At 60.8% G+C, this 27487-nt stretch overlaps 1 protein-coding gene across 2 annotated transcripts in view; it reads left to right on the top strand.

Annotated features, from left to right (window-relative positions):
* Positions 1-27487, top strand: part of DNMT3A (DNA methyltransferase 3 alpha) — a 94736-nt gene that overhangs the window by 7134 nt on the left and 60115 nt on the right. For both annotated transcript variants that reach the window (XM_062209076.1, XM_062209075.1), the window contains exon 2: positions 18246-18502. In XM_062209076.1, the coding sequence (XP_062065060.1) occupies positions 18440-18502 (63 nt within the window). In that variant the 5' untranslated portion in view covers positions 18246-18439. The remainder of the gene's footprint in view (positions 1-18245; positions 18503-27487) is intronic.

The raw sequence follows: 27487 nt of genomic DNA, 5'->3' as shown, positions 1-27487 counted from the left end.
CGGGAGGGACGCCTGGGGGACTTGCCTGGCATGTGGGCTCAAGTTGTGCCTGACTCTGATCTGGGGGCCCACTGAGCAGGTGGCAGCAACCAGGTGACAGGGTGGGGAGGAAAGGGAGGCGGGGTTATCTTGCTAGCTACCCCAGAGGCTCAGGTTGCTTGGCAACAGCACCCACCTCCTCCTTCCACAGTTCCCTCCCCCAGCCCAGCCCAGCCCATGGGTGCCTCCCTGCCCCTCCCCCGCACCAGGCTGCCCTGTTCAGTCTTTGGCCTTGCTTCTGGAATGAGCCCAGACCTGGGCCCCCTGCAGACCAGTCGCATGGTTCCAGCCAGCGGGGCACAGATGTGCAGGACCAAAAGGACGCTGGCTCAGATGTCAGGCAGAGCTAGATTAGAGCAAACCCCATGCAGCTTTGACCACCTGCAAATCAGGGATGAGACAGCAGCCTCTTACAGGTGTGGCCCGGGGAAAGGCCAGCGCCCAGGGGCCCGTCCAGGGCTGCAGGAGAGGGAGGGAAGCCCCCCAGGAAGGCCCTGTTGCTTACAGATGTGGCCCGGCCCCCTCACCCCTCGGGAAGGGAGTCAGGCTGACCATGACCCCCACACCTGTGGCTGGGGAAGGGGGAGGGGCAGGCACTCCTGGGCTTCTGCTGCCAGACCCAGGCCCCATGCCCAGTGCCAGCAGGGAGTTTGGCCTCTTTCGGCCTCCGTTTCTTCCTCTGCAGAGCCAGAATCTGGCTGCACCTTCGTCAGTCTCTCGAGATCTGCCGGCGGAGGGCCTGCTCTGATCTCGTGGCCTCTCCCCTGGGTTCTGGGCCTGCAGCTGTGGGAGGGCCCAGGCCACAGGCGGCCAGAAACAGACACAGCAGTGGCTCCATTGGATGGTTTATTCCAGCAGCACGCGGTGCTGTTGCCACCCGCTCCCAGGGCTGTGCTTCCCGGCCTGCCTGGTGCTGGAAGCCTGGTGGGGCTGGGCCACCGCCTCTGAGCACCGTCCTGGGAGCCTGGCTTCCAGGGCCAGGTTCCACGAGCAGAGATGCGGGGCCCCAGTTGGCATACCCAGGCTTTATTCCTGGAGGTCTCCGGCTTCAGAACCACAAATCCCTGAAAGGCCTACTGTGTGCCAGGTCCTGGCTACAGAAATCAAGGAGCCAGCAGCCCGGGGGAGCCTGGTGAGGACCCCCCCACGCGAGGGCTGCGTGGTAAGAGCCCCAGCTGGGTACGCCTGGGGCAGTGGAAGGGAAGTCTAATTTGGGGAGAAGGAAGATCCGGAAGGGCTTTGTAAAGGAGGTGACTCAGCTCGAGCTGAGCCTTGGAGGGCACAGTGTGGCCTCGTGCAGCTGGGGTGTGGGGAGTGACGGGATGGGAGGCTGGGCCAGGCCAGGCCGTGGGGGCCTGGGATATTACGCAGCCACGATGTTGGCTTAGAGTCACATGCCTGCATTTGTAGTCGAGAAAGGGCATTTTGGGGCATTGAGAAGATTGGATGGGGGACTGGCGTCGTGACTCAGTGGGTTAAGCTGCCATTTGTAATGCCGGCAACCCATGTTGGAGTGTCAGTTGGAGTCCCAGCTGCTCCGCTTCTGATCCAGCTTCCTGCTGATGTGCCTGGGAAGGCAGCAGAAGATGGCCCAAGTCCTCGGGCCCCTGCCACCCACAGGGGTAACTCAGCTGGAGCTCCAGGCTCCTGGCTTCAGCCTGGTCCAGCCGCAGCCGTTGTAGCCATCTGCAGAGTGAACCAGTGGATGGAAGACCTCTCCCTCTTTCTGTGTCACTCTGCCTTTCAAGGAAATAAATAAATCTGTAAGAAGAACAAGGAAAAGAAAGGCAGGAAGGTTGGACAGGTGAGGCTGGCGGCAGGGAGCCCAGGCAGAAGGCCGCGTGGGCTGGAGGAGCTGCACTGCTCTGTGACATTTAGGAAGCAGAGTTCGGGGAGCAGCCGGGCGGTGGAGGTGCGGGTGGGCCTCTGGCTTCTGACTCAGCCACTTGTGTGGGTGGGGGACTCTAGGAGAGAGCTGGGGTGCTTCCCATGGAGGTGGGATTGGAGTTGTAAGGGGAGGGTAGGTGGGAGGTTACCCACTGGGAGCCTGGGCCAGGGTGGGGCCTGAGTCATGAGACCTGCAGGGGGCGTCCAGTGGGAAGCAGGTGCTTCTGGACTTCCTGCGCCGCCATGCCCCCTGGGGCCACCATGGGTGTTCCGGAGAGGCAGTGATTCAAGCAGGTGTGCACAGCACGGGCACCGGTGCTGCTCAGCCTGGGCTGTCGCTTCTCCATCATTTCTCCCCAAAAGCTGAGCGCACGGCCCAGACCCGGTGCCTCCGCTCCCTGGCTGCACCGCCGGGGCTTGGGGCTCCTCAGCCTCTGAGAAGCCAATGTGGATCGGAGGTGGACAGAAAGCCCCCAGGCCTCTGTTCAGAGGCTGACACGGGAGGGGACAAGCTGGGGACAACATTTTTGATAAGCAAACAGAAACTATTTCTCCGAAATAGAAATGGGCCTTTCTTGCGTCACATCGAGTCGTGCCCGTGTGTGCCGTGCGTCGGTGTGTGTTTCCGTGGCCGTGTGTGCGGTGTATGCCCGGGCCTGGGCTGACAGCGCGTCCATCCACAGGCAGAGCGCTTAGCCCTTGGTGTCGCCACGTGCGCCGTGGCAGAGCATCCTGGCTTGTGTTGTTGTTTATTTGTTTCATTGCCAACATTGCTCTTTGCACTAAACCTGGGTGTTTTGTTTCACTCACTTTTAAAAGATTCCCATCCAGTTGGCCTCACAGGTGTTTGAAGATGAAAATCTGACTCGCGGCTCGGTGCGCAGAGGCACGTGTGCCCATGCCCGCCCCAGCCGTCTTGGCCTGGTGTGTGGCCTCCTGGACCTCTGCCTCCCTTGGGGCCTGTTTGTTCCTGTCCCTTGGCAGTGGCAGAGCCCCTGTCCCTGGGAAGCTCCCCTCACCTCGTGCCATGAGCTTTCTTGTTCCCAATGCTGTCCCCCAAATCTGGGGTACCCCGGGGTGTCTGCCGAGAGTGGGGACCGGGGCCTCCATCACTTTGCGACTTTTCGTGGTGGAGAGGGAGGGTCTGCGTGCAGCTGCCTGGCGCTGTGTGGAGAGCAGAGCGGCCTAGCCATGTGGCTGGCTCTGTGTGCCAGGGCAGGGGGTGCGGAGCGCTGCTGGGCTTGGGGCGACAACCTTGGGCCTGATGGCCTGGACCTCAGGGGACGCAGAGGCGAAGGTGGGGGGGCTCTGAAGCCTCTCTGCCTTGTGGAGGCTTCCCAGCAGTCTGCTGGTGTTGGCAAGTGCGGGGCTCTCTGTGGCTGGCTATGGGGCGGGGACCGTCCTGCACCTGACCGTGGGGACCCACGCCACAGGCCTGTCCTCTGTCAGGCGGGCCCAGGGTGTGGTGGAGCAGCAAGTGAAACGTACACGCAGTTAATCCAGCATAGCCTTAATGATATGCATAATTGTGCCGCATGGTAATTAGGTGTAAATGGTGAGCAGTTCACGTAAATGTTTTTGTAATTGGTATTAATTTTGCAGAGGCCAACCAAGTTTATGTGGTTTCTCTCTTCTCGCCCTGCTCAGCTGGGGCAGCCCGCGGCTCCTGGAGGGCGCCGTGGCAGGCGTCTGTTTATGGGGCACGCCATGGATTTCCCCCGGAACCGCCCTGTGAAGGGTTAACGCCTCCTTGGCCCGCACAGGGGCGCATCGTGCCTTGCGGGGGAGGCCCTGGCACTGCAGGTGCCTGGGGCTGCGTGTGTCTCTGTGTGTCTGCGCGTGTTACTCTGTGTGCATTTGTGTGCTTCTGTGTTTGTGTGAGTGTGTTTGTGTGTTACTCCATGTGCATGGATTGGTGTGTTTCCGTGTGTTTTTGTCTGTGTGTTGTGCATCTCTCTGTGTTATTCCATGTGCATTTGTGTGTTTCCATGTGTGTGGTGCATCTGTGTGTTCACGTGTGTTTCCATATGTCAGTGTGTATGCTGTGTCTGTGTTACTCATGTGTTTCTGTTTGTCAGTGTGGTGTGTGTGTGTTATTGCATCTGCTTTTGTGTGTGTTTCCATGTATGTGTCAGTGTGTGCGTGTCTGTGTGTGTTACCCATGTCAGTATGTGTGGGGCATCTGTGTGTGTCTCTGTGTGTCCTCACACTTGTGTTTGTGCCTGTTCGTTACCTGTGTGTGTCAGTGTGTGTGTGTGTGTGGGTGTCTGTGTGTGTGTACTCACATGTGTGTTTCTGTGTGTGTCAGTGTGTGCGGTATATCTGTGTGTTACCTGTGTGTCAGTGTAGGGGGGGGTCTGTGTGTGTACTCACATGTGTGTTTCTGTGTGTGTCAGTGTGTGCGGTGTGTCTGTGTTTCTGTGTGTGTCAGTGTGTGCGGTGTGTCTGTGTGTTACCCGTGTGTGTCAGTGTGTGCGGTGTGTCTGTGTTACTCGTGTGTGTCAGTGTGTGCGGTGTGTCTGTGTGTTACCTGTGTGTCAGTGTAGGGGGGGTCTGTGTGTGTACTCACATGTGTGTTTCTGTGTGTGTCAGTGTGTGCGGTGTGTCTGTGTTTGTGTGTCAGTGTGTGCAGGGCATCTGTGTTACCCTGTGTGTCAGTGTGTGCAGGGTGTCTGTGTTACTCATGTGTGTCAGTGTGTGCGGTGTGTCTGTGTGTTACCCGTGTGTGTCAGTGTGTGCAGGGTGTCTGTGTTACTTGTGTGTGTCAGTGTGTGTGGTGTGTCTGTGTGTTACCCGTGTGTGTCAGTGTGTGCGGTGTGTCAGTGTGTTACCCATGTGTGTCAGTGTGTGCGGTGTGTCTGTGTGTTACCCGTGTGTGTCAGTGTGTGCGGTGTGTCTGTGTGTTACCCGTGTGTGTCAGTGTGTGCAGGGTGTCTGTGTTACTTGTGTGTGTCAGTGTGTGCGGTGTGTCTGTGTTACCCGTGTGTGTCAGTGTGTGCGGTGTGTCTGTGTGTTACCCGTGTGTGTCAGTGTGTGCGGTGTGTCTGTGTGTTACCCGTGTGTGTCAGTGTGTGCGGTGTGTCAGTGTGTTACCCGTGTGTGTCAGTGTGTGCAGGGTGTCTGTGTTACTTGTGTGTGTCAGTGTGTGCGGTGTGTCTGTGTTACCCGTGTGTGTCAGTGTGTGCGGTGTGTCTGTGTGTGTTACCCGTGTGTGTCAGTGTGTGTGGTGTGTCTGTGTGTTGCCCTGTGTGTCAGTGTGTGCAGTGTGCCTGTGTGTATTAACCATGTGTGTCAGTGTGTGCGGTGTGTCTGTGTGTTACCCATGTGTGTCAGTGTGTGCGGTGTGTCTGTGTGTGTTACCTGTGCGTGTCCATGTGTGCAGGGCGTCTGTGTGTCTCTGTGTGTCCTCACACGTGTGTTTGTGTTTGTGGCTGTGAGATTCCCAGGGCCAGGGCAGGTGGGAAGCCCCAGCTGTGGGGGCCGCAGCCGCCCCTCGGAGCGGTCTCCAGCCGGGGTCTGCTTTCCCTAAGCCCGCCTGGCCTTGCACCTGACCTGATCACCTGATCACGTCTGACAGACCGTTTGTTGGACGCTGCGATAAACGTTCCGCTCAGATTCTCCTATCTTAAAGCAGTCTGATGAGGTGGGGCTCGTGCTCACCCCATGCTACAGACTGGGAAGCTGAGGCCCCGGGGGTCTCTGAGTGTCAGGTGGGGTCCGCCCTGAAGGCTGTGGGGGCTGCTGCAAAGGGAGGCGGAGCAGGGGCTGCCCGGGGTGCTGGGTCCCTCCTTCCTCCCCTGGGCCCTTGCTGCCCGCTCTCTGGCCTTGGTTGGGGCAGGGGTTGAGGGGAAACAGACCAGGATGCCATGGGAGGTTCCTGGAGTAGCAGGTTCCTCCCCTCCTTAGTGAATGGGGAGGGGGCTCCCAGGTTTCGACTCGAGGGAGGGTCAGCGGAGGTTGGTTCCTGTCATTTGGTCTAGGAGGGCGTGGCCGAGGGGTCTGAGGCAGCTGGGCTGTTCCTGGTGTGGGGACAGGGTGGTCACGGGCCAGCCCAAGATGCAGCCTCCCCTGGGAGCCTCCTGACCCCCCCCCCCTCGGGGCCTGGAACTGTGGGAGCCCCTGAGCTCCAGCTGGCATCTTTCCACTGGTGCAGGGCCTTGGGGGGTTCTGCCGAGTGACCCCTGGACTGGGGGTTGTGGCGGTCACTCTGGGCACCCCAGCATTGTGCTGGGGGTGTTGCAGCTGCCTAGGAGTGACATCACACAGTCCCCTCTGCCTCTTGGAGTCTAAAGGGGGCGCCAGTGGGGGCTGGGGGAGCCCATCAAGGTGCTAGGCATGAACTCTGACCTCGTTGCTGGGGAGAGAACACCCCGAGGGGCCACCTGGCAAAGCTGCCTGGAGACCCTTGGGTGGGTAACAGAGAAGGGGCCAGGCAGGTGAGAGAGGAGTGCTGGTGTGAGGCCCCAGTGAGCAGGCCTGCCCCTGGGAGGCGGGAGTGGTGAGGACACAGACACACATATGGACCCCCGGGATGTCCTTGGGGCCCTTCACTGGGCCTGGAGGGAGGGGCCATGCTGTAGCCCCTGTGGGTGCGGGACCAGGCCAGAGTTTGCATTTTAAGTGGGCAATCATTGGCATCACACGGCTTGCATTTTTATTTTGTTTATTTATTTATATATGGGTTTTTTAGTTTGCTTATTTATTTAAAAAGCAGAGCGATAGAGAGATGGAGAGAGGGAGATCTTCCATCCACTGGTTCACTCCCCCAAATACTCACCTTGGCCAGATCTGGGCCAGGCTGAAGCCAGAAGCCGGGAGCTCCTTCTGGGTCTCCCTGGTGGGTGGCAGGGACCCAAGCACTTGGGCCACCATCGGCTGCCTCCCAGGGCGTGCCGCAGTAGGGTGCTGGTGAGAAACAGACTTGAGCCAGGCACTGGGGTGTGGGATGCAGGCGGAGAACGACTTTATTAGGAAATCATCGAGTTCCACCCAGGTCCGACTCGGTGGCATGTGGGACATTCACGGAGGTGCACGCAGTCGGCTCCAGGTCGTTCTCGTGTTCTCATTTAGCTTGGGGAAGCCTCGTGTGGACCATCTTTGCTGAGAGACTGGGGAGGGAGGCAGCGACCCCCGGGGCAGAGAGACCTGCTACAGAAGGGCAGGCCCGCCCGGGTTGTTGCGTCGCTGGCACCAAGACACAGGTCGGGGGAGCCCCTGGGGGTCAAGTGCCTGCTGGATGTGGGACCTTGTCTGCAGGGATTTGGGTGTGGGTAGCTGGGGGGCACGGGAGTGCTGTGGACACACCCAGAGAGAAGCCAGCGCGTACCTGTGCATGGCTGGCTCAGGAGGCAGGGGAGGCATCCGGCCAGTTCCAAACAGGAGGTCTTCGGGGTTCTACGGGTCAGCCAGGTGAGGATAGCTAGAAAGCTGCAGCCCCTTGCCGGGGTGTGGTGTGTGTGGTGTGTGTGTGAGTGTGTGTGGTGTGGTGTGGGGGGGTGTGTGTGTCCTGGGGGCACAGGAGCGTCCCTGTGTTTGCTGCCAGCCCAGGAGACCGAGCCCTGGAGCTGGGGGCAGGGGAGGCGTGCGTGCGGCGGGGAACGCGCTGGCTCACGAGCCGCTCGCATCCCAGTGGTGGATTTCGCTCCCGGGCCTGGCTGGCCGGCGGCGCAGCAATAAGCGGGCAGGAATGCCGCGCAGGGCTCAGGCCCCGCAAGGAGGGGCAAAGGCCCGAGGCCATGGGTGATGGTCAGTCGGGGTCCACCCCGGGGGACAGGCACCACGCCGTGCCTTCAACAGGGGAAGTTTAACACAAGGAAGTCTTAGTCACGACAGAGGCTTGGCATCACGAGGCACTGGCTAGGAAGAAGGAAAAAGATCTCAGCAAGATTAGAGAAGTAATGATGAGAACAGCCACTGCCCCAGCGGCCCGCAGAGTGCCCAGGGAGGTCCAGCCCTGGATGGACAGGCCTCGGCATGCCCCCACCACGTGGCAGACAGTCGCTGCGGAGCCCTGTCGGTGGACTCTACTGGAAATCCATCCTCCCGGGCCCCAGGGGAAGTTATTCACAGGGAGGCACCGGCCCCCAGACTCCTGGTGATGCTGCTGGCGCCCGCTCCCTGCTGCGGCCAGGGACGGAGCCTGGCAATCCCGCAGGAGCTGGGCCCTGGACAAGCTGCGGCTGCGCGGGGGCTGGGCACAGGGAAGAGACACACTGCAGGAGCCCTGTGCTGGGAGCCCCACCTGCTGACGGGGAGAGCGCCCAGGCTGCAGGCCCTGGCGCTGCACTGGTCGTGTGTGATACAGGGGCCCTCCAAGAGAGCACCCCGGGTGTAGGGAGGAAATCGCCTCCCTCCTGAAGTTTGTACAGTGCGCTTCACTCAGCAGCTGGCTGGCAGAGGAAAAATACGTAGAGGGCCTGTCTGCGTTTTCACAGAGCGAGCAATGAAGGGTGAATAAACTGATGGCTGGCACAGTTCACCCCTTCGGCTGCCCAGCCATCAGCTGCACACATCTGAGCTCCCACCTGATCACGAAACAACGGGATGCCTACCCGTGAACTCGTGGTTACCTTTTTTCCCCAAAATATTTGTTTATACTTATTGGAAAGGCAGAGAGAGAGAGAGAGAATCTTCCAACCACTGGTTCACTCCCCAAATGGCCTCAACAGGAGCTGCTTCTGGGTCTCCACGTGGGTACAGGGGCACCCACCTCAAGCACTGGGACCATCTTCCACCGCTTTCCCAGGCCATAAGCAGGGAGCTGGGTCGGAAGAGGAGCAGCCAGGACACGAACTGGTACCATATGGGATGCCGGCACTGCAGGTGGAGACTTAACCGGCTCTACCACAGCGCCGGCCCATAGTTAGCTGATAGTCTCCCTTTTCGCCCAAGCTAGGAGTCTAAGCACTCATTATGTCAATCCCACGCCACGTTATAATGCCTGAAATCCAGTTACGGTCGCCCTGAACATTCTGCTACCTAAAAATCAAATTATAAAGTTAGCAACCAGAAGAATGAGAGAGAGAGAGAGAAAAACAAAACAAAACAAAACACCAAGACAGTGGGAACCACAGAAGCAAATAACCACACATCCATCAAGGAGGTCGAGAAATCGCAAAGCTGCCCCAGCCTCGCTTCCGCATTTGTCCGCAAGGCCCCGTTTGCCCTCTGCCTTCCCTCTCCCGTTACCCGGCCTGCATCTCCTCCACACTAGCTGGGACCTCCAAGGGTCACGCTTCCTCCCCACGGGATCCGGGTCCTCGCTTGTCCTGCTTTGCTTTGTTCCTGGAATTTTCCATTGACCCCGACTCTGGGGCATGGACGTCTGACGAGGCACCAGAGACCGCCCTGGCTTCCACGCGGCCCTCTTTGGCTCTGGTGCGTCGGCACCCACGTTCTCCTTCCCACTCACTTGGCGCAGCCAATGCTTTGGTGGCCGAGGGGTCTGAGGAAGCCAGTGGCCGCCGTACCTTCCAGTAGGAGTGCTGTGCTGTCCCCTGGTGGAAGCACTGTCCCCTGGGAAGTGGGGGCTCTGCAGGTCCGGGGCTGATGCCGACAAATGGTGCGGGGGTGGGGGGCGGCAAGGGCTCTGGCAGTGGCAGGTGCGGAGTGTTGCTCAGAGAGGCTTGAAAAGAGAGATGTACACAGGTGCGGCCGTGGGTCCCCTCCTCCAGGGACGAAAGACTCGGAGCCACCAGGGACTGCAGAGTGACCTGTCCAGTGGCTTTCCACCTGGCCACCCCGACTCCCGGGTCTCACGGCGCTTCTGTATGGAAGTCTGTGTGGGCTCACTTTGGCTCCTGGGAACAAGTTCAGCTCCTTCGCAGAGGCTGTTCGGGGCATACCCCTCCCCCTCCCCCGCCTCGGGGCTGTGCCATGATAAGCACTGGGGTGAGCAGAGGCCTGGCTCCCACTCGGCCTTCACGGTGGCAGCAGGTGTGGTGTGATCATCAGTGCCCGTGCTGGGGGTGCCAGGACCTCGGGAGCCATCCCCTGTGACTGCAGGGCCTTTGCAGGTGGCATGTGGGCCCGTCCCCCAGGGACTTTGGGCCTTGGTGGGCAGCTGGTGGTTTGGTGCGAGTGATGTCTATAGGCAGAGCAGTGGGATGACGGAGGCATCTCACTCAAACGTGCCACCAAGAACTCCCCCCACCATGCCCACCTCTGTTGCAGGAGCCGGGACACCTGGGAGACTCAGGCTGCCTGCTGGCCCCCAGCTTGTGCCTGGCTGGGCACTTGTCACCACCTAGCAGGTGATAGGGCAGGTGGGGACCCCGGAGTTAGACAGACCTGGATTCCTAATCCTGTCCTGGAACCTTCCAGCTCTGCTACCTTGGCGAGCTAAGGAACCTCTCTGAGCCTCAGTTTCTTCTTCCATAAAATGGGAATAACAATAAAACCTGCTTTGTATAATGGGATTGCTTTGGTGACAGTGTCTGGCACATGGTCGGTGCCTAGGAAATAGCCGAGTGGGCATTGACCATTATGATTGCAATATTGCAGTGCCCGCTTCTGGGAAGCCTAACCAGAAAAGGGAGACCGGAGCCTTCTCTCTCTTATTTGAAGCTTTATGTATTTATTTGCTTGAAGGCAGAGAGAGAGAGCGAGAGCTTCTATCTGCTGTTCACTCCCCAAGTTTCCACAACAGCCTGATTTGGCCAGGCTGAAGCCCGGAGTGTGGAACTCAGTCCAGGTCTCCCCTGTGGGTGGCGGGGACCCAAGTTCTTTTTTTTTTTTTTTTTTTTGACAGGCAGAGTGGACAGTGAGAGAGAGACAGAGAGAAAGGTCTTCCTTTTGCCGTTGGTTCACCCTCCAATGGCCGCCGCGGCCGGCGCACCGCGCTGATCCGAAGGCAGGAGCCAGGTGCTTCTCCTGGTCTCCCATGGGGTGCAGGGCCCAAGGACTTGGGCCATCCTCCACTGCACTCCCTGGCCACAGCAGAGAGCTGGCCTGGAAGAGGGGCAACCGGGACAGGATCGGTGCCCCGACCGGGACTAGAACCCGGTGTGCCGGCGCCGCAAGGCGGAGGATTAGCCTAGTGAGCCGCGGCGCCGGCCACGGGACCCAAGTTCTTGAGCTGTCAGCTGCTGCCTCCTAGGGTGTGAGCAGGAAGCTGGGATTGGGAGTGGAGTTGGGACCCAGGCACTGCCATATGGGATGTGGGTGTCCCAAGTGGTGTCTTAACCACTGCGTCAGACGCCTGCCCTGAAACTTTATTTTCTGACCACTCTACATCCAAGTTAACTTGTCTACAGCAGCCACAGCCTGGCTGTGGCTGATTCTGAGGGGTGCGGGACCGTGGGCAGCTCCGTGGGAGACACTTGGATCGCATCTGCTGCCTCCACCACCCATGAGCTCTGGGACCTTGGGCAATCCCATCATCCTCTCTGTACTGCGTTTTTCTCATCTGGGGGTAAACATAGCAGCCACTTTGGGGCAGTCATTTGACAGAGCGGTTAGGATGCCACTGGGGAGGCCCACGTAGCACATTGGAGTATCTGGTTTGAGCGCCGGCTACTCTACTTCTAGTCTGGCTTCCTGCTGTGTGCACCCTAGGAGGCAGCAGCTGATGGCTCAAGTGCTTGGGCCCCTGCCACCCACAGGGGAGACCCAGAGGGAGTTGTAGGCTCCCGCCTTCTGCCTGGCCCAGCCCTGGCTGTTGCAGCCATTGGGGGAGTGAATGAGCAGACGGATCTCTCTTCTCTCTGTGTCTCTTGCTGTTTCTCTGTCTCTCTGCCTTTCAAATAAAATGAAAATAAAATAGCCCCTGACTCCCGAGAGTTGGGTGGACTGTAAGGATTAAGAAGATGCTCCGTGTGGCGGGCCGGCTGCTCGGGGGTGTGGTGAGCGCCAGGACTCGGCGCCGGTGCTGGCTGCCCGCGGGCGCCCCATGGATTCCGAGGCGGCGAAGGCTGCTGGCCCGGTGAGTCAGGGACAGATAATCCTGAAGGCTTATTGGGTGTTTGCCCTGTGCCAGCCACTCTTGTAAACATTTTTAATGCATCCCAATTTAAACCTCACAGCAGCCCGGGGTGGTGAGTACTCTTCGTTCTCCCCATTTCACAGCTGAGGCGACTGAGGGTTGGGGTCAGATCCCAGAGCTGATGAGAAATAAGGCCGGGGGCAGGTGCTGTGGTACAGCGGGTTAAGCCACCACTTGGGAAGCCCAAATCCCACCACAGAGTGCCTGGTTCGAGTCCTGCCTGCTCTGTTTCTGACCCACCTGCCTGCTGATGTCCTGGGAAGACAGCAGGGGATGGCCCAGGTGCTTGGGCCCCTGCCACCAACTTGAGAGACAGATGGAGTTCCTGGCTCCTGGCTTTGGCTTGGCCCAGCCGTGGCTGTTGTGGGCATTTGGGGAGTCAATCAGGGGGTGAAAGGAAGGAGGCCAGGATGGGACCCCACGCAGTCGGCCTCCCTGGGAGGACAGCAGGAGGCTGAGACGGGCGTGTGAGTCACGGCCGCGTCAGCCGCCGGTCATAGACTCAGGCCAGAGGAGTGAGCGAGACGCCCCGCCTGCAGGTGCAGTGGCTGTGAAGTCTGCGCCCTCTGTCTTTGATCTCAGGCAAGCCCGCCCCACGTGGCAGCTCCAAGACAGCAGCTCCACCTGGTCCCAGGCCGGGCTCCGCTTGGCTCTGCCTGGGCGCGTGCTCTGCCCCTGGGGTGGGGGTGGGGCCACAAGCACAACCAGGTCTGCCTGGGGAAAGGGCAGGGGGGACCTGGGCTGGAGGGGCAGGGCCCCTCGGTGATGCCTGGGGAGTATTTGGGGTGCAGCAAGGCTTTGGGTTGTGGGCACTGAGGGTTTGGTTCTGGCAGGAGACGGTTCTACACGGGCCCTGTGGGGATGGGTCCATTAGGGGACCTCGCAGCTGGCACTGGCTGTGGGGGGTTGTGCCGAGGGGTTGGGGGCTGAGCAGCCAGGGGGCATGGCTCTGGGACTGTGGTGGCAGGGATGGCCCTGATGATGGCTGGGAGGTGCGGGACCTCTGGGTCTTTGGGCCTAGGGGGCGCTAATAAGGCGGCGGGGGCCCGAGGCCGGGGTTATGGAAGGTGCAGGTGCAGAGCCTGGGCTGGCCTGGATGGAAATGATGTATTTGGAGGATGACACGTTTGGTGAGGCTGGAGGAGCAGTGGAGAGGGAGGTGGTGTCAATGGTGGCAGTTCTGGGCGCCGGGCTCTCAGAGCAGCTGCCCTGGACTCACACAGGAGGCCCCCAGGCAGACACCAGCCCTGCTGCACGTGGGACGTGCGCCTCGTAATAAGGCTGCCCCCTTTCTATCTCCTTCTCAATGTTTACTTACTCATTTTATTTGATTTATTTGAGTGACAGAGGAAAACAGAGATCATCCATCCACTTGTTCACTCCCGAACCCAGATGCTCACAAGAGCCAGGGCTGAGGCAGGAGCTCCACCTGGGTCTCCCGCGAGAGTGGCAGGGGCCCAAGCACTCGTGCCTCTTAGGTGCATCAGCGAGGCGCAGGGTGAGAAGCGGAGGAGGAGGCGGGGCTAGGTCCTGGAGGCGTCAGTGTAGAATACAGCTGTCCCAGGCAGCGGCTTCACCCGCAGCACCACCGTGCCTGGCCCACCACCTTCTGTCTCCTTCATTCTTGTTACTCACGGTTGCCTACGCACATAACTGAAGTCAAACGGGACTGAAATCTAACAAGACACCCTTGTTCCTGACTGCTCCTCTCTTCCCGGTCTCAGAGGCAGCCACCCTCCTTCCTTCCACCGTTTCTTCTGGCACGTTCACGTCCGGGTTTCTGAGTGATGTGCGTCCACGCTGCACTGATGCCCCTATGCTGAAGTCCTCCGTTGGTTTCCTAGTTAGCAGGCCTCGTCCCCGGCCAACCTTTCGACTCCCCAGCCACCCTCCTTGGTAGTATTTGTGGCAGGTGCGCTATCAGCAAAACTCTCGCAGGGTTCTTTCGGGGTGTCTTGTGCATCTGCAGTGTATGTATGTGTGTGCTTGCAGCGGGCAGAGTGGTGAGCTCCCAGGCAGGGAGTCCGACTCCCCTGACCCTGTGAACGTGTGAGCTTACGTGGCAGAAGGAACTTTGCAGGTGTGACTACACTGAGGACCCTGAGCTGGATGGGAGATTTATCCTGGGTGAGCTGGGTGGATCCAGTGGGACCACCAGGGTCCTTAGAAGTGAAAGGTGGGGGCAGGCACTTGGCAGAGTGACTTAGGTCACCTCCTGGGGTGCCCACATCCCGTGCTGGTGGGCCTGATGCAAGTCCCAGCTGCTGTACTTCTGATCCAGCCTCCTGCGCATGCACAGCCTGGGAGGTAGCTGGCAATGGCTCAAGTACTGGTGTCCCTGTCACTTCCCCCTTGGGGCTCATCCTCCAAGACGAGTGCCCACCGATATCCAGCATCGATCAGTTCTTGGGTTTGTATGGCGGAGTATGGCGGTGAGCGATACCCGGATCTGTCAGGTCCAGTGGCAGAGGGCATGGCGACAACAGCTCCGGACACTCTGGGGACCAGGCTGCTGTCGTGTTCTCTTTCCACTGTCCTCCTGAGACTCCCTGCTCCTCTGTCCCGGGTCTCAGGGGACACCTCGCTGAGACAGAGCCTGAGAGACATTGTGCGTCTGAAAGTGTCTTGACTCCCCCAGTTGACGATGGTGTGGCTGGGCCAAGAGTGTCCAGGTTGGGCCTGGTGTAGGTGTTGGTGCCCGGCGGTCTGCCGGCAGGACTGGTGCTGAGCAGTCTGAGGCTGCGCTGGCTCGGTGCTCTCTGACCCCACTTCCCTCCCCTGGACACAGCAGTGTTCAGTCTCACACACGGTGCCTTCCTGTGTGTCTACTTGGACTGTCATCTTAAAAAAAATAAATTTCCATCTACCTGAAAGGCAGAGCAACAGAGAGACAGAGATTTCCACCTGTTGGTTCACTCCCCTGGCTGAGCCAGGCCAAAGTCAGGGGCCAGGAACTCCATCCGGGTCCTCCCATGTGGATGCCAGGGGCCCAAGTCCTTGAGCCACCATCTGCTGCCCTCCCAGGCACATGAGCAGGAAGCTGGATCAGAAGCGGAGCAACCAGGACTCGAACCGGTGCACTGGTGGGGGATACAGGGGTCCCAAGCAGAAACTCAGCCCGCTGCCCACAATGCCAGCCCCTGCCAGCGTTCTTGGGCCCCGCTGGGGAAGAGCCCGAGGCACTCACAGTGGGCGAGTCAGCTTCGTGCCCTTGGCTTTGATGCGTCACCACTTGGCTGTGTGCAGTGTCCTTGGTTTATGCCCTCCAGAGAACAGGAATAAGCCTTCAGACTCGGGGGGTTTCGCTGCTTTCGTTCCGTCTCTTGATTTTCACACCTGCACCCTCTTCACCCCCAGTCCCAGAGCAGCTGACGCTGTCACGTCCTGGACTCTGTTACAAATAGGTGTTCACACCCCTGTCTCAAATTTGGTGGTCCCAGGGCTGCTTTGCAGGTCTCCAGATCTGGATGGTGGAATCTCTTGTCTTGTGAATTTACATCTTCTTTAAAAAAAAAAAAAAATCCTGGGTGGGTATTGGCATAGCTGTTAAAATGCCTACACCTCATCTCAGAGTGCCTGGGTTCGAGTCCTGCCTTAGCTCCCTATTCCAGCAACCTGGTAATGTGCATTCTAGGAGACCATGCTGATGGCTCAGGGACTTGGGTCTCTGCCACCCATGCAGGGCACCCGGATCGAGGTTCCAGCCCCTGGCTTTAGACCAGGCCCAACGCCCGCTGTGGTGGGCACTTGGGAAGTGAAGCAGCGAACGGGAGCTCTCTCTATCCATCTCTCTGTGTCTGTCTCTCTGCTTCTCTGCCTTTCTGAGGAATAAAAAGCAGTAAGTAAAAAAAGTGCGGAATAAATCTGTTCAGGGTTGCGTGTGGAAGGCAGTGGAACCTGGTGTATATTCAGACAGCCCAATCCCTTTCCGTAGCAGTTTGGTGGTCGACGTAGTAGTAGCGACACCCACACACTTGGATTCCCTAAGAGATGTCCCTGTTGCCGTGAGCCACGTTATTCACGGTCACTGTGGGCATGGTGGTCGTGGTGGTAGGGCTCTTGATGGAAGTGTTTGGTGGCATTGGGCTGGGGACAGCTGGAGTAGCAGGGCAGTGCTGTGTAATGGATGCTGGCTGCCGTGTAGGGACCGAGGGCCTGGGAGCAGCCCACGCCCAGTGCCCAGGCCGCCTGAGAGAAGGAGGCAGCTTGGCCAGGCCGGGGGTGGGTGGGTAGGGGGATTGTGCTGTGCCGAGCCCGGGGGACCTTGGACATGAAGGGGGCCCCCAGGGTGCTGTGGTACGTGGCCTGCTATGCTGGATGGTTCTAGAGGATGCCGGTGGGTTTGAGGCCCGCCTGCTGCCTGGAGTGGTCCATGGGGCAGCACAGGGGACCGGGGGTGGGGGTGGGGGGGCGGCTCAGGTCCGCTGCGTTAACGCGAGGGCGGTTTCTGCCACTCGGACGTCAGGGTCTCGAGTGGAGCAGAAGAGAATGAGGAAGCGTTCTCTTTCCGTTCCTTTCCGGGGCCTGCCTTCGGGGTCAGTGCCCGTGATGTCCTGCTGTCCCCGCGGAGACCCGGCTCTCTGACGGGCAGTGCTGCTGGGGGCACAGGTGCCGTCTGCCTGTCTCCTGGGCAGGGTTGAGACACACTCCGCTTCCTTCCTTCGTGCCCGGGTCTCGCGTTCTCCGTTCTGGGGCCCCAGCCTTGTCCGGCCATGCCTCCGGCCTCATTGCCTGTGGGTTTCCGACAGCCAGGCAGGTGTACCGCTCCCATCTGACGGATGGGAACTGAGGCCAGGGACACCTGCGCGTGTGACGGGGGTCTGTGTCTTTCCCCCACCTCTCTGCCTCTCTCAGCCTCTGTATCTTCCGAAGGCTTTGTTGGGGGTGGGGAGTACCGAGAGGGCATCGCTGGCTGCCGGGGAGCTGCGGGCTCCTGAGCCCTGTTGCGGTACGAGTTGGGTGTGAGAAGCTTCCCAAGAGCCCAACCCCAGAGTTGTACAGTCAGAGACCTGCGTTCAAGTCCTAACCGGTCGGGGCCTCAGGTGCAGCCGGGAGCTAGGATTGGTGCCGTGGGAGCTCTGCCCGGTGTCTGCCGGGGACTCCTCCCGCGGTGCCCTCTGGGAGCAAGGCCTGAGAGTGTGGGAAATGAGATGCAGGATACCTGGACTTCCTGCGGCTCAGCTGGGGTGGAGGGGGCAGGGGGCCCTCGCCCTGTCTGGGCCCTTCTTATCCTGGCCCCCACAAGGCCCCTCCCAGCTCCAGCCTCCTCCCGCTTCTCCCAGGGCAAGGCCAGGATTTGGGCACCCACCCCCTGCAGGGACTGGGGCCCCCCACCCCCCCAGAGCCAAGCTTGTGCCTGTGCCGCCTCCGGTTCCTGGTTTTCCAGGGAGCTCTGGCTGGAGGGGGATGGGAGGAGAAGCCCAGGAGGGAGGGGAGCCCGGGGGGAGCAGCACGGGAACTGCAAGGGGAAGGGTGTGGGTGGCCCTGATCCAGCTGGCCTCCCACTTTCCCCTGGCTGCCAAGCCCCTCCCGGGCAGGCCTGGCGCTCTCCCTGGGGCTGGGGGGCTGGGGAGCTCTGCGCTGCGCTAGTGCAGGGGGGCTGAAGCACCAGCACCCCCTCCCCACCCTTAGCCCCCTCGTCCTGGGCACCCAGCTGTGGCCTGTGGCCCTGGCTTTGTTACTGGGCTGGCTTCAGGCCCACACCTGGCCTAGGGAGGTCGCAGAGCCCCCTTGGATTCGGAGGGTCTGCCGAAGCCCACCGGCTCTGGCTCAGCTGGGCTCGGGGTGGCCGTGGCGGAGCCCGTGGCCTCTCCCCTCCAGGGCGTCCCCTAGGGAGCTGAGCCCCCACGGGCCGTGAGCCTGGCTGCGGCCTGAGCCCAGACCCCAGCGCTGTGTGGGCCCCGGCACTGGTCCTGAAGTGAGGTGACACTCATTTCACTACATCCTGTGACCGCTGCTCACTTCCTCCACGTGGCGCCCGCGGTGTGGGGGTGGGGGTCGGGTGAGGACAGACTGGAAGGAAAATGTAGCCGGGGGCCGGGGGCCTCTGGGGGAGGCTGGGATTTCCCAGGGGCTGGCTGGGGTGGGAGGGAGGGTGCGGGAAGCACAGACGTACACGGCAGCGAGAAGGGAGGAGGTGCCCAGCGCACGGCTCCGTGGGGGCCCTGAGGGAGCCTGCCCGCGCCACGCCACGCCGCCAGAGCCTGCCTCGGCTCCCCCAGTCTCTGGGGCACTGGTGAGGCCGGGAGATGGGGTGAGGCCAGAGGCCCTGGGCTGGGGCCGGGCGGGGGCGGGGGCGGGCGCCCTGCTCTGCTCACCTGCCTGCCTTCTCCCGCAGGTGGAGCCTTCCGAAGCCAGAACCACCAGAACCCACCAGCACCGAGGCAGCGTTCGCCAGCGGGCCCAGCGCCGGGACCTATGTTCACGCGTTAACCCCCGCCCGCCGAGACCACGATAACTCCTTCCTCGAAGCCCGACAGCCCCCCAGCCCCGCGCGCCCCCGGCCTGCCTCCCGCCACCCAGCTGCCCGCCATGCCCTCCAGCGGCCCCGGGGACACCAGCAGCTCCGCTCTGGAGCGGGACGAGGACCGAAAGGTGAGCGGCGGGCTCCGACAGTCGGGGGACAGCTGGGGCGTGCTGAGCGCCGAGCACCCCGCGCAGCAGGGTGGCGACCCGGTGGTGGTGATGGGGACACTGAGGCCGGGAAAGATTCCACACTGGAGGTGGAGCAGGAGGTTGAGCCCGGGGTGGTGGTGTGGCCACCCATCCCTGGCTTCTGCAGGAGGTGGCGCGAAGCCCACCCTGCCACTCATGGGGTGACAGTGGGGGCGTGCCAGAGAGGTGGTGGCTTCTGGCCTGGGAGCTGTTTTCAGAGGTGTGAGCCCTCCACTCTAATGCCAAGCTGCAGGCTGGGGCTACACCAGTTAGAGGGGCTCATACCTGGTGAGCCACACGAGTGGGAAGCCCCCCTGGGCACCACAGGCTGCCTCGGGACCTTGCAGGGCCTGGTGCACCCACAGGACAGGTTCTCCGGAGCCCTCAGCACTGAGACTCGGTACCCCTGCCCGCACGACCGTGCCCGTGGGTCCCCGGCTCTTGGGGCTGCGGTGCCCGCGCCCCCGTAGCTCCTTCCTCTGCCTGGCGTGGTAGGGGCTGGTGACGCCTGCTGGGGTCTGGGAGCCGCAGAGGGGCTGCTCAGGGCTGCAGCAGTTTTGTTTGTGGAATGCGGGGATGGCAGCAAGTGTGGGGCTCCTGTGCTCTCTGGGGTCCGGTACTGCCTGCAGGAGGCCGGCGGAGCTCAGACCTGCTCATACGTGCTCAGTCCCTTCCTGCCCCTCCCCGCCCGTCCTCAGAGGTGTTTCTGTTTTCTGAGGGGTTCCCACCTGTTGTTCCATTTGTCTTTGGAGATAAAAGGGGCAAGAACAGTGGCCCAGCTCTACAGCTGAGGGTGCTGAGCCCAGCCTGTCGGCAGTGGGACTAGACGAGAGCCTCTCCTGCGTGCTGGATACGGGTCCTGCGCACGCGCGTGCACACACACACACACACACACACACACCCCTCGTGCCCACAGAGCCCAGGGACACACACACACACACACACCCTCATGCCCATAGAGCCCAGGGACACACACACACACACACCCTCATGCCCACAAAGCCCAGGGACACACACACATACACACACATACACACCCTCATGCCCACAAAGCCCAGGGACACACACACATACACACACCCTCATGCCCACAGAGCCCAGGGACACACACACACACACCCTCTTGCCCACAGAGCCCAGGGACACACACACACACACACACACACCCTCGTGCCCACAGAGCCCAGGGACACACACACACACACACACCCTTGTGCCCATAGAGCCCAGGGACACATACATACACACACATACACACCCTCATGCCCACAAAGCCCAGGGACACACACACATACACACACCCTTGTGCCCACAGAGCCCAGGGACACACACACACATACCCTCTTGCCCACAGAGCCCAGGGACACACACACACACACACACACCCTCGTGCCCACAGAGCCCAGGGACACACACACACACACCCTCATGCCCACAAAGCCCAGGGACACACACACACACACACACACACACACTCGTGCCCACAAAGCCCAGGGACACACACACACACACACACATACCCTCGTGCCCACAAAGCCCAGGGACACACACACACACACACATACCCTCGTGCCCACAGAGCCCAGGGACACACACACACACACATACCCTCGTGCCCACAGAGCCCAGGGACACACACACACACACATACCCTCGTGCCCACAGAGCCCAGGGACACACACACACACACACACATACCCTCGTGCCCACAAAGCCCAGGGACACACACACACACACACACATACCCTCGTGCCCACAAAGCCCAGGGACACACACACACACACACATACCCTCGTGCCCACAGAGCCCAGGGACACACACACACACACACATACCCTCGTGCCCACAGAGCCCAGGGACACACACACACACACATACCCTCGTGCCCACAGAGCCCAGGGACACACACACACACACACACATACCCTCGTGCCCACAGAGCCCAGGGACACACACACACACACACCCTCATGCCCACAGAGCCCAGGGACACACACACACATACCCTCATGCCCACAGAGCCCAGGGACACATACACACACACACACACACACACCCTCATGCCCACAGAGCCCAGGGACACACACACACTCTCGTGCCCAGAGCCCAGGGACACACTCACACATACACACACCCTCGTGCCCACAGAGCCCAGGGACGGACACACACACACACACACCCTCGTGCCCAGAGCCCAGGGACACACACACATACACACACCCTCGTGCCCGCAGAGCCCAGGGACACACACACACACATACCTCATGCCCACAGAGCCCAGGGACGGACACACACACACATACCCTCATGCCCACAGAGCCCAGGGACACACACACACACACACCCTCATGCCCACAAAGCCCAGGGACACACACACACACACACACATACCCTCGTGCCCACAGAGCCCAGGGACGGACACACACACACATACCCTCGTGCCCAGAGCCCAGGGACACACACACACACACACACATACACCCTCGTGCCCACAGAGCCCAGGGACACACAGACACACACACACCCTCGTGCCCAGGGACTTGCCTGCCCGGCCTGCAGCTGTGGAGCCGGGCGGCCCGCGGCCACCTGTGCCCATCGTGGTCGCCATGGCTGGTGCTGGTTCCCTGCTCTGGTTGGGCCTAGCTCTGTTCCTCTGTTGAATTTTTTTTAAGGAATTTTTAAAAAATTTATTTGACAGAGTTACAGACAGTGAGAGAGACAGACAGGTCTTCCTTCCGTAGGTTCACCCCACAAATGGCCGCTACGGCTGGCACTGCGCTGATCTGAAGCCAGGAGCCAGGTGCTTCCTCCTGGTCTCCCATGCGGGTGCAGGGCCCAAGCACTTGGGCCATCCTCCACTGCCTTCCCGGGACACAGCAGAGAGCTGGACTGGAAGAGGAGCAACCGGGAGTAGAACCCGGCGCCCATATGGGATGCCGGTGCCGCAGGCAGAGGATTAGCCAAGTGAGCCATGGCGCCGGCCGAATTAAGTGACCCGGAGCCTCCCCTGCCCAGGCCGGATGTGCAGACAGCTCTAGAGCCACGCGCTTGCCAGGTGGTGGGAATGGTGGCAGGTAGCTGGCTCCACCACCTTGTGTCACTCCTGGCCCCCTCCCACGGACAAGGGGTTCAGGATGGGGATGGGGAGCTGGCCGAGGAGTCAGAAGGCCCAGGTCCCAGGCTGGAGGATGCCACTCGCTGGAGATGTGACTTCAGGCCATCTGGGCTTGTGTTTGCTCAGCTGGAAACTGGGGATAGAAACTCTAGCCCTGCCTGTTTTACGGGGTGGTTGTGGAAGTCAGATGAGGTCATGGGCATGGAAGTACCCTGCAGACAGCGAAGTCTGGTCCAATTATGAAGGATTACGACTGCTATTATTATCTACCCATAGTAACTGCTCTGGCTCGAGCAGCAACAAACACACGCCCAGCCACAGATCCCTGGGGCCGATAGAGCGAGTGCGTGGCGGTGAGTTGCTGGGCCTCAAGCCCACGCCCACGCCGCGCACGCCGGCTCACCTGGCACACCTCCCTGGCACCTCTGGGCTGGCTCCATCAGCGCCAGGGAGCTGCCCCGGGGAGGGCGGTCAGAGTCCCCGGCAGCCACCACGGCCGCCTGTGAATGCCAGGCCCCGGGGAAGCTGCAGAGGGGGAGGCACAGGCTTGGTCTGCAGCCCACGGAGCATGGCAGAGTCGGCAGAGGCACCACAGGCACCGGGCACAAAGGAACTGTTTGGTGAGCCTGAGGGAAGGGGTGTGGCCGCCTGCTGGCCCCTTTACCGCCTGGCCCCACGCGCCCTTCCAGCCTCCTCGCCACGCCTCCAGGCACCTTTCACTCCAGTTCTTCCTGGAGCTGCCAGGCCTTTGTGTGTGGGTTTCCTCTGCCCGGTAGGCCCTCTCCCTAATGTTCCCTCTTTGACCCGAGTCCCGCCTCGGGCCGCCCTGCATCACTCCCCACAGCAGCTGCACCTGGGAAGACCATCAGGCTACAAAGGCCGGACTGCTGGGTGGGAAACTCTGGGGAGGAGGGGCTGGGCCCTGCAGTGGCACAGAGCAGGTGCTCATCCTGTGGAGAGAAAGGCAGGGAAAGCAAGGGAGGGTGCGACCCTGCTGGAGAACGCGGGGTCCAGGTCCTGCAGGCAGGTGTAGGGCTCTGGGCGATGGCGGCCTGGCCGTGTAGTCTCGTGGGATTGTGCGCCCTCGCCCGGCAACCACACGATGGGCAGGGTGGGGGCTGTTTGGGAGGCGAGGGGGAGACAGCCCTGACTGTGGTCAGGTGAGCTGGTCAGTGGGGCTGCTGCAGAGGGAAGGGACAGGCCTTGCCGGAGACAGTGGGGAGGGGAGCAGCAGGGAGGCCAAGAGCCTAGAGGGGATGTGCAGGTTGTGGGGGGTGGCCCTTGGTGGGCAGAGGGAGCAGGCAAGGCGACCATGGACGTTCCAGGGGCCTCTGCTGCAGATTGGAGCGTGCTGTTAGACCGGAAGTCGGGATGGCCAGAGAGAGCCTTGCCCCCGCCCTGGGTGGGCTTGGGGGCACCTCACTTCCTGCAGGCTCTCGCACACGCAAGCTGGCATGCAGGCTGTGTGCACGTGCAGGGGAGACCCTGTCATGGACGCACTGCTGCTTGCCACTCCTTCCGCCTCTCCCCTCCCTCCCTCTCTTGCTCCAGACTTGGACACCTGAGTAACACGCAGGAGGGCTCCACGGTCTGCTGGGTGAGCCAAGTAACCGTCCCTAGAGGAGCTAGTGAGAGAGTGGGGGCAGGAAGATAGAGATGGGGGGCCTGGCCCCCCACCCCGAGGAGGAAGGGGCCTCTTGAGCAGCGCCCGGTTACACCCTGTCCTGCTGTGCAATAGAAGGGCAGTGTGTGCGCGCGAGGATTGGTGCTGGGGAGCACAGCCACACGTACACATATGTGTATACGTGTAGACATGTCCAGGCGTGTGAGTGCACATATATGGCCAGCGCTGCCCCTCGAAGTCCAGCCCAGAGGCCTGGCAAGCACTGATTTCGCTCAGGCTCTGAGGGTTTCTCGGCTCTGGTACGAAAGCACAAGCGCATCCTTGGGCAGCTCCCTGCCAGCCCTGGTCTCTGCGTTCTTGCTGCTGCACGGGTCTGTGGGCCCCTCCTGGGCCTACTCTGCCTCTGTGACCCCCCAGTGCCCCGACACCATCGCTGAGGCCGGCTCTGGGCTTCAGGTGGTCAATGCCGGTCCCTTAGAGGAAAAGCCACTTGCCCCCTGCTGTTCAGGAGCACGGATCATGGCCGTGTGTGTTGAGCTCTGTGGAGGTGACCCGATGCTTGGGTCTCCCACAGCAGGTGTGTGATGTACCGCAGTGCCCACACGTGAGCCACCCAGGACCTAGGTTTTGTGCTTAAGTTAGGCATGATTGTATGTCAAGTTTAATTAAGCTTGCGGTCAGCCAGTCCTGGGCGGGGCCGGCTGCACTCTGGAAATAGAGCCGTGCTTCAATCTGGCCTCTGCCACGTGACGCCTGCCTCCGCCTGACGGGTCGTTCTGGGGGTCGCTCTGTGTGCTCATCTGTGTGTTCCCTGTCACTCCCTCACTTCCCTGCCTGCACCTTTGTGGGCTAGGGCCAGGGAGGCCCCACAGGGCATGGGAGGTAAGCACCAGGGGGTTATTTATTTATTTTTTGCTTTTAAAATATTCATTTATTTATTTAAAAGGCAGAGTGGTGGAGAGAGGAGGAGAGAGAGAGAGAGATATCTTCTATCCACTGGGTCACTCCCCTAATGGATGCGATGGCCCTGCTCTGTCCAGGCTGAAGACAGGAGCCTGGAGCTTCCTCCAGGTCTCCCTTGTGGGTGCAGGGGCCCAAGCACTCGGGCCATCTTCCACTGCTTTCCCAGGCCATTAGCAGGGAGCCGGATCAGGAGCAGAGCAGCCCGGATTCGAACCAGCACTCAATACAGGATGCAGGAAGTGCATGCAATGGCTTAACCCACTGCACCACGGTGCCTGCCCCACTGGGAGCCCAGCGTGTGAGGGAAACTTCTCTCTCTCTCTCCTCTGCAGGCACAGGAGGCCTGAGGTCCTGTCACCTGTTGACAGAAGCAACACAGAAGCAAATGGCAGGGAGATCTACCTCTGGATGGGGGACCATTGTTGCGTTCAGGGGGCCAGGAGAGCAGCTGCCGCTGGGGGACTGGGGGATGCTCTCCTGCCCTAAATGTCAGGATGAGCCCAGCGCGGTGTGAGGGGGTGGATCCCCCAGGGCCAGGGTCCGAAAGGCAGAGCAGGGAGCTGGAGCCGCTGTCCCAGGGCACCTGGGAGGTGGGCTGGAGGCCTGCAGAGAGCCACAGGGCATCCTCCCATTTAATGTGGGGACGGCGGGCTGGGCGGGGAAAGGAGTTTGCTTTGAATGTCAGTTAGCTCCTTTCATTCCCACGGTAACTCAAGAGGTGCCTATTGTCATTATCCCCATTTTTAAAAAATATATATTTATTTAATTTTTAGAAAGGCAGAGTTACAGAGAGGCAGAGGCAGAGAGAGAGGTCTTCCATCCACTGGTTCACACCCCAAATGGCCGCAACTGGGCAGATTCCCAGGCCACAGCAGAGAGCTGGATCGGAAGTGGAGCAGCCAGGACTCGGACCGAGAGCCGTATGGGATGCCGGCACTGCTATGTCACAGCACCGGCCCCCGTTCTCCCATTTAACAGGCCAGGAACTGAGGTTTCGAGAGGTTCAGAGACTTGGCGCGGGTCACACGGCTGCAAAGTAATTTTATCTTGGCTCCTCTGGAAGGTGAGGGCCGTGCAGAGCCTGGGTGGGCTGCTGCGAGAGCCAGCGGAGCGGGCTGGGCGCCCGCGGAGGTGGCTGCCAGCAGAGTTGCGGGCACGCTCGGCTGGCCTCGGCGGCGTTAGCTGCTGTGTGCACGTCTACTCTGCCTCCTCCCCGCCTTCCCCACTTGCTTATCTTTGTATCCAGGACACAGTGGGCCCTCAGGAGAGCTCGGGCGCACTCGCCCCTGCCTGGCCCTGTGACCTCACTGGCACCCCCCCCCCCCCCCCCCGGTGTCCTTGGCTGGGATGTGCTGCTTCGTGGGTGTGAGGTCTGGCCCGGCCTGCAGCCCCCTTCCACTGGCTGCAGAAAACAGTGAGGCCCAGGCCGTGGAGGCAGGGCTGCAGGCCTGGGAAACCTCAGGCATGGCCATTTTCAGCCATTTAGCGCATATGGGGCACCTGCTGTGGGCAAGCGCTCAGGAGCTGCAGGGACTCAGCAGGGGGCCGTTGGGCCCGTGGCCCCCTGCCCTGCAGGGGTGTGGCCTGCCTTGCAATTACAATTTGAAGCCCTGATGTCTGTTAGATATCATCGCTGAGGAATGGAAAGAAAGGGTAGGCAGGCTTTTGGGAGGTGGGGGCTCTGGAGGGCGGCCGGAAGTGAGCACACCCAAGTGATTGCTGCTTCTGCCCGTGCAGGGTCAGCTGGCACGTCTGTCCCTGTGAGCGCCTGGTGGGTTTGTCGTGGTCTCGTGCCGGGTACACCGTCCTGCAGTGCTGCCCAGTGTAGGAGCTGATTCGTTGCACTCGATTCCATGAGCACAGACAGCCTCTGGGAGGCCAGCCAGGCAACTGGCAGGGGCTGTACGGGCTTCTTGTCCCAGGGGGCCCAAGCAAGTGGCTGGCTGGACCCCGCAAGTTCGTCCCCTCGACTCGCACACCAGCTGGAGACATCTGCTGACCGATGCTGGGTCCGAAGCAGCAGGTTTAAGTTCTGAAGGGAGCATGGATGTCTGCCCGGCTGGCTCTGGGTGAGGGCCTCCAGGGACACCTCTCTCCTGGGGGCAGGGTGCGTCTGTCGTCTGTGTGCGTGCCTTCACCTTGGGTTGCCTGCAGGCTTGTGCTGTCACCGCATCTGTGTGCACACACGTGTGCAAGTGGACCGTGGCATTGCAGGGTCCTTGGCACGAGGTGCTGGAAGGATCCACGGGCTGGGGTCAGAGGTGCAGATTTGGGTTCTATAGGATCCCTTCTCAGGAGTCGCTACAAGCCAGATAACTCCTGTGAACCTCAGAGTCCCGGCTGTGCTGCCTGTACAGCGCAGGAATAAAGCAGAGTAACGTGTGGAGATGCTTGCCCATCGCCACGTTCTGTAGCTGGGAGAGATTATCATCGGCATAGCCCGGCTCATCAGAGAAGTCGTACGTGACTTAAAATAATCCGTGCAGTGAGCTGCGTGCAAATGTAGGTCAAATCATAGCCTCAGAAGTTCAGAGAGAGGCTGTCGGGAACCGCCCAATCTAAGAGGCCTTCCAGTGTGAAGTGCTTTGAAAGCTGGAAAGAATTAAACAAACGTAAAGCGACAGTTAGGTTCAAGCCTAGAAAGTGAGTCCCGGACTCTGAGGTCATAGAGATTCCAGTGGCACCGGAGCCTCCTGCGCCGTTTGCGGATGTGTCCGTGTGCCCCCGGCTCTGTGTCTGGCCTGGATAATTTCCTGAGCACCTACTACGTAGCAGTCACTCATCAGGGAGGGTGGGTGGGCTTTTGGGAGGTGGGGGCTCTGGGGGGCTCCAAAAGTGAATGCATCCAAGTGACTGCTGCTTCTGCCCCAGCTCTGTCCAGCCAGAGCTGCCCCTGCAGGGTCAGCTGGCGCCTCTGTCCCTGTGAGTGCCTGGTGGGTTTGCCGTCGTTGGCGTGGCCGCGCCAGGTGCAGCATCCTGCGGTGGCTGTGGCTGCACAGAGCTTTGTGCTGGGCAGCTCAGGCAGAGCGCCGCCCACTGCAGAAGCTGATTCGTGGCCGGTGCCGTGGCTTAACAGGCTAATCCTCCACCTTGCGGCGCCGGCACACCGGGTTCTAGTCCCGCTTGGGGCACCGGATTCTATCCCAGTTGCCCCTCTTCCAGGCCAGCTCTCTGCTATGGCCCGGGAAGGCAGTGCAGGATGGCCCAAGTGCTTGGGCCCTGC

Source organism: Lepus europaeus, chromosome 13 (genome assembly GCF_033115175.1).
Source record: "Lepus europaeus isolate LE1 chromosome 13, mLepTim1.pri, whole genome shotgun sequence".
In the NCBI taxonomy this organism is placed as follows: Eukaryota; Metazoa; Chordata; class Mammalia; order Lagomorpha; family Leporidae; genus Lepus; species Lepus europaeus.
This window is presented reverse-complemented; position numbering and strand designations above follow the sequence as displayed.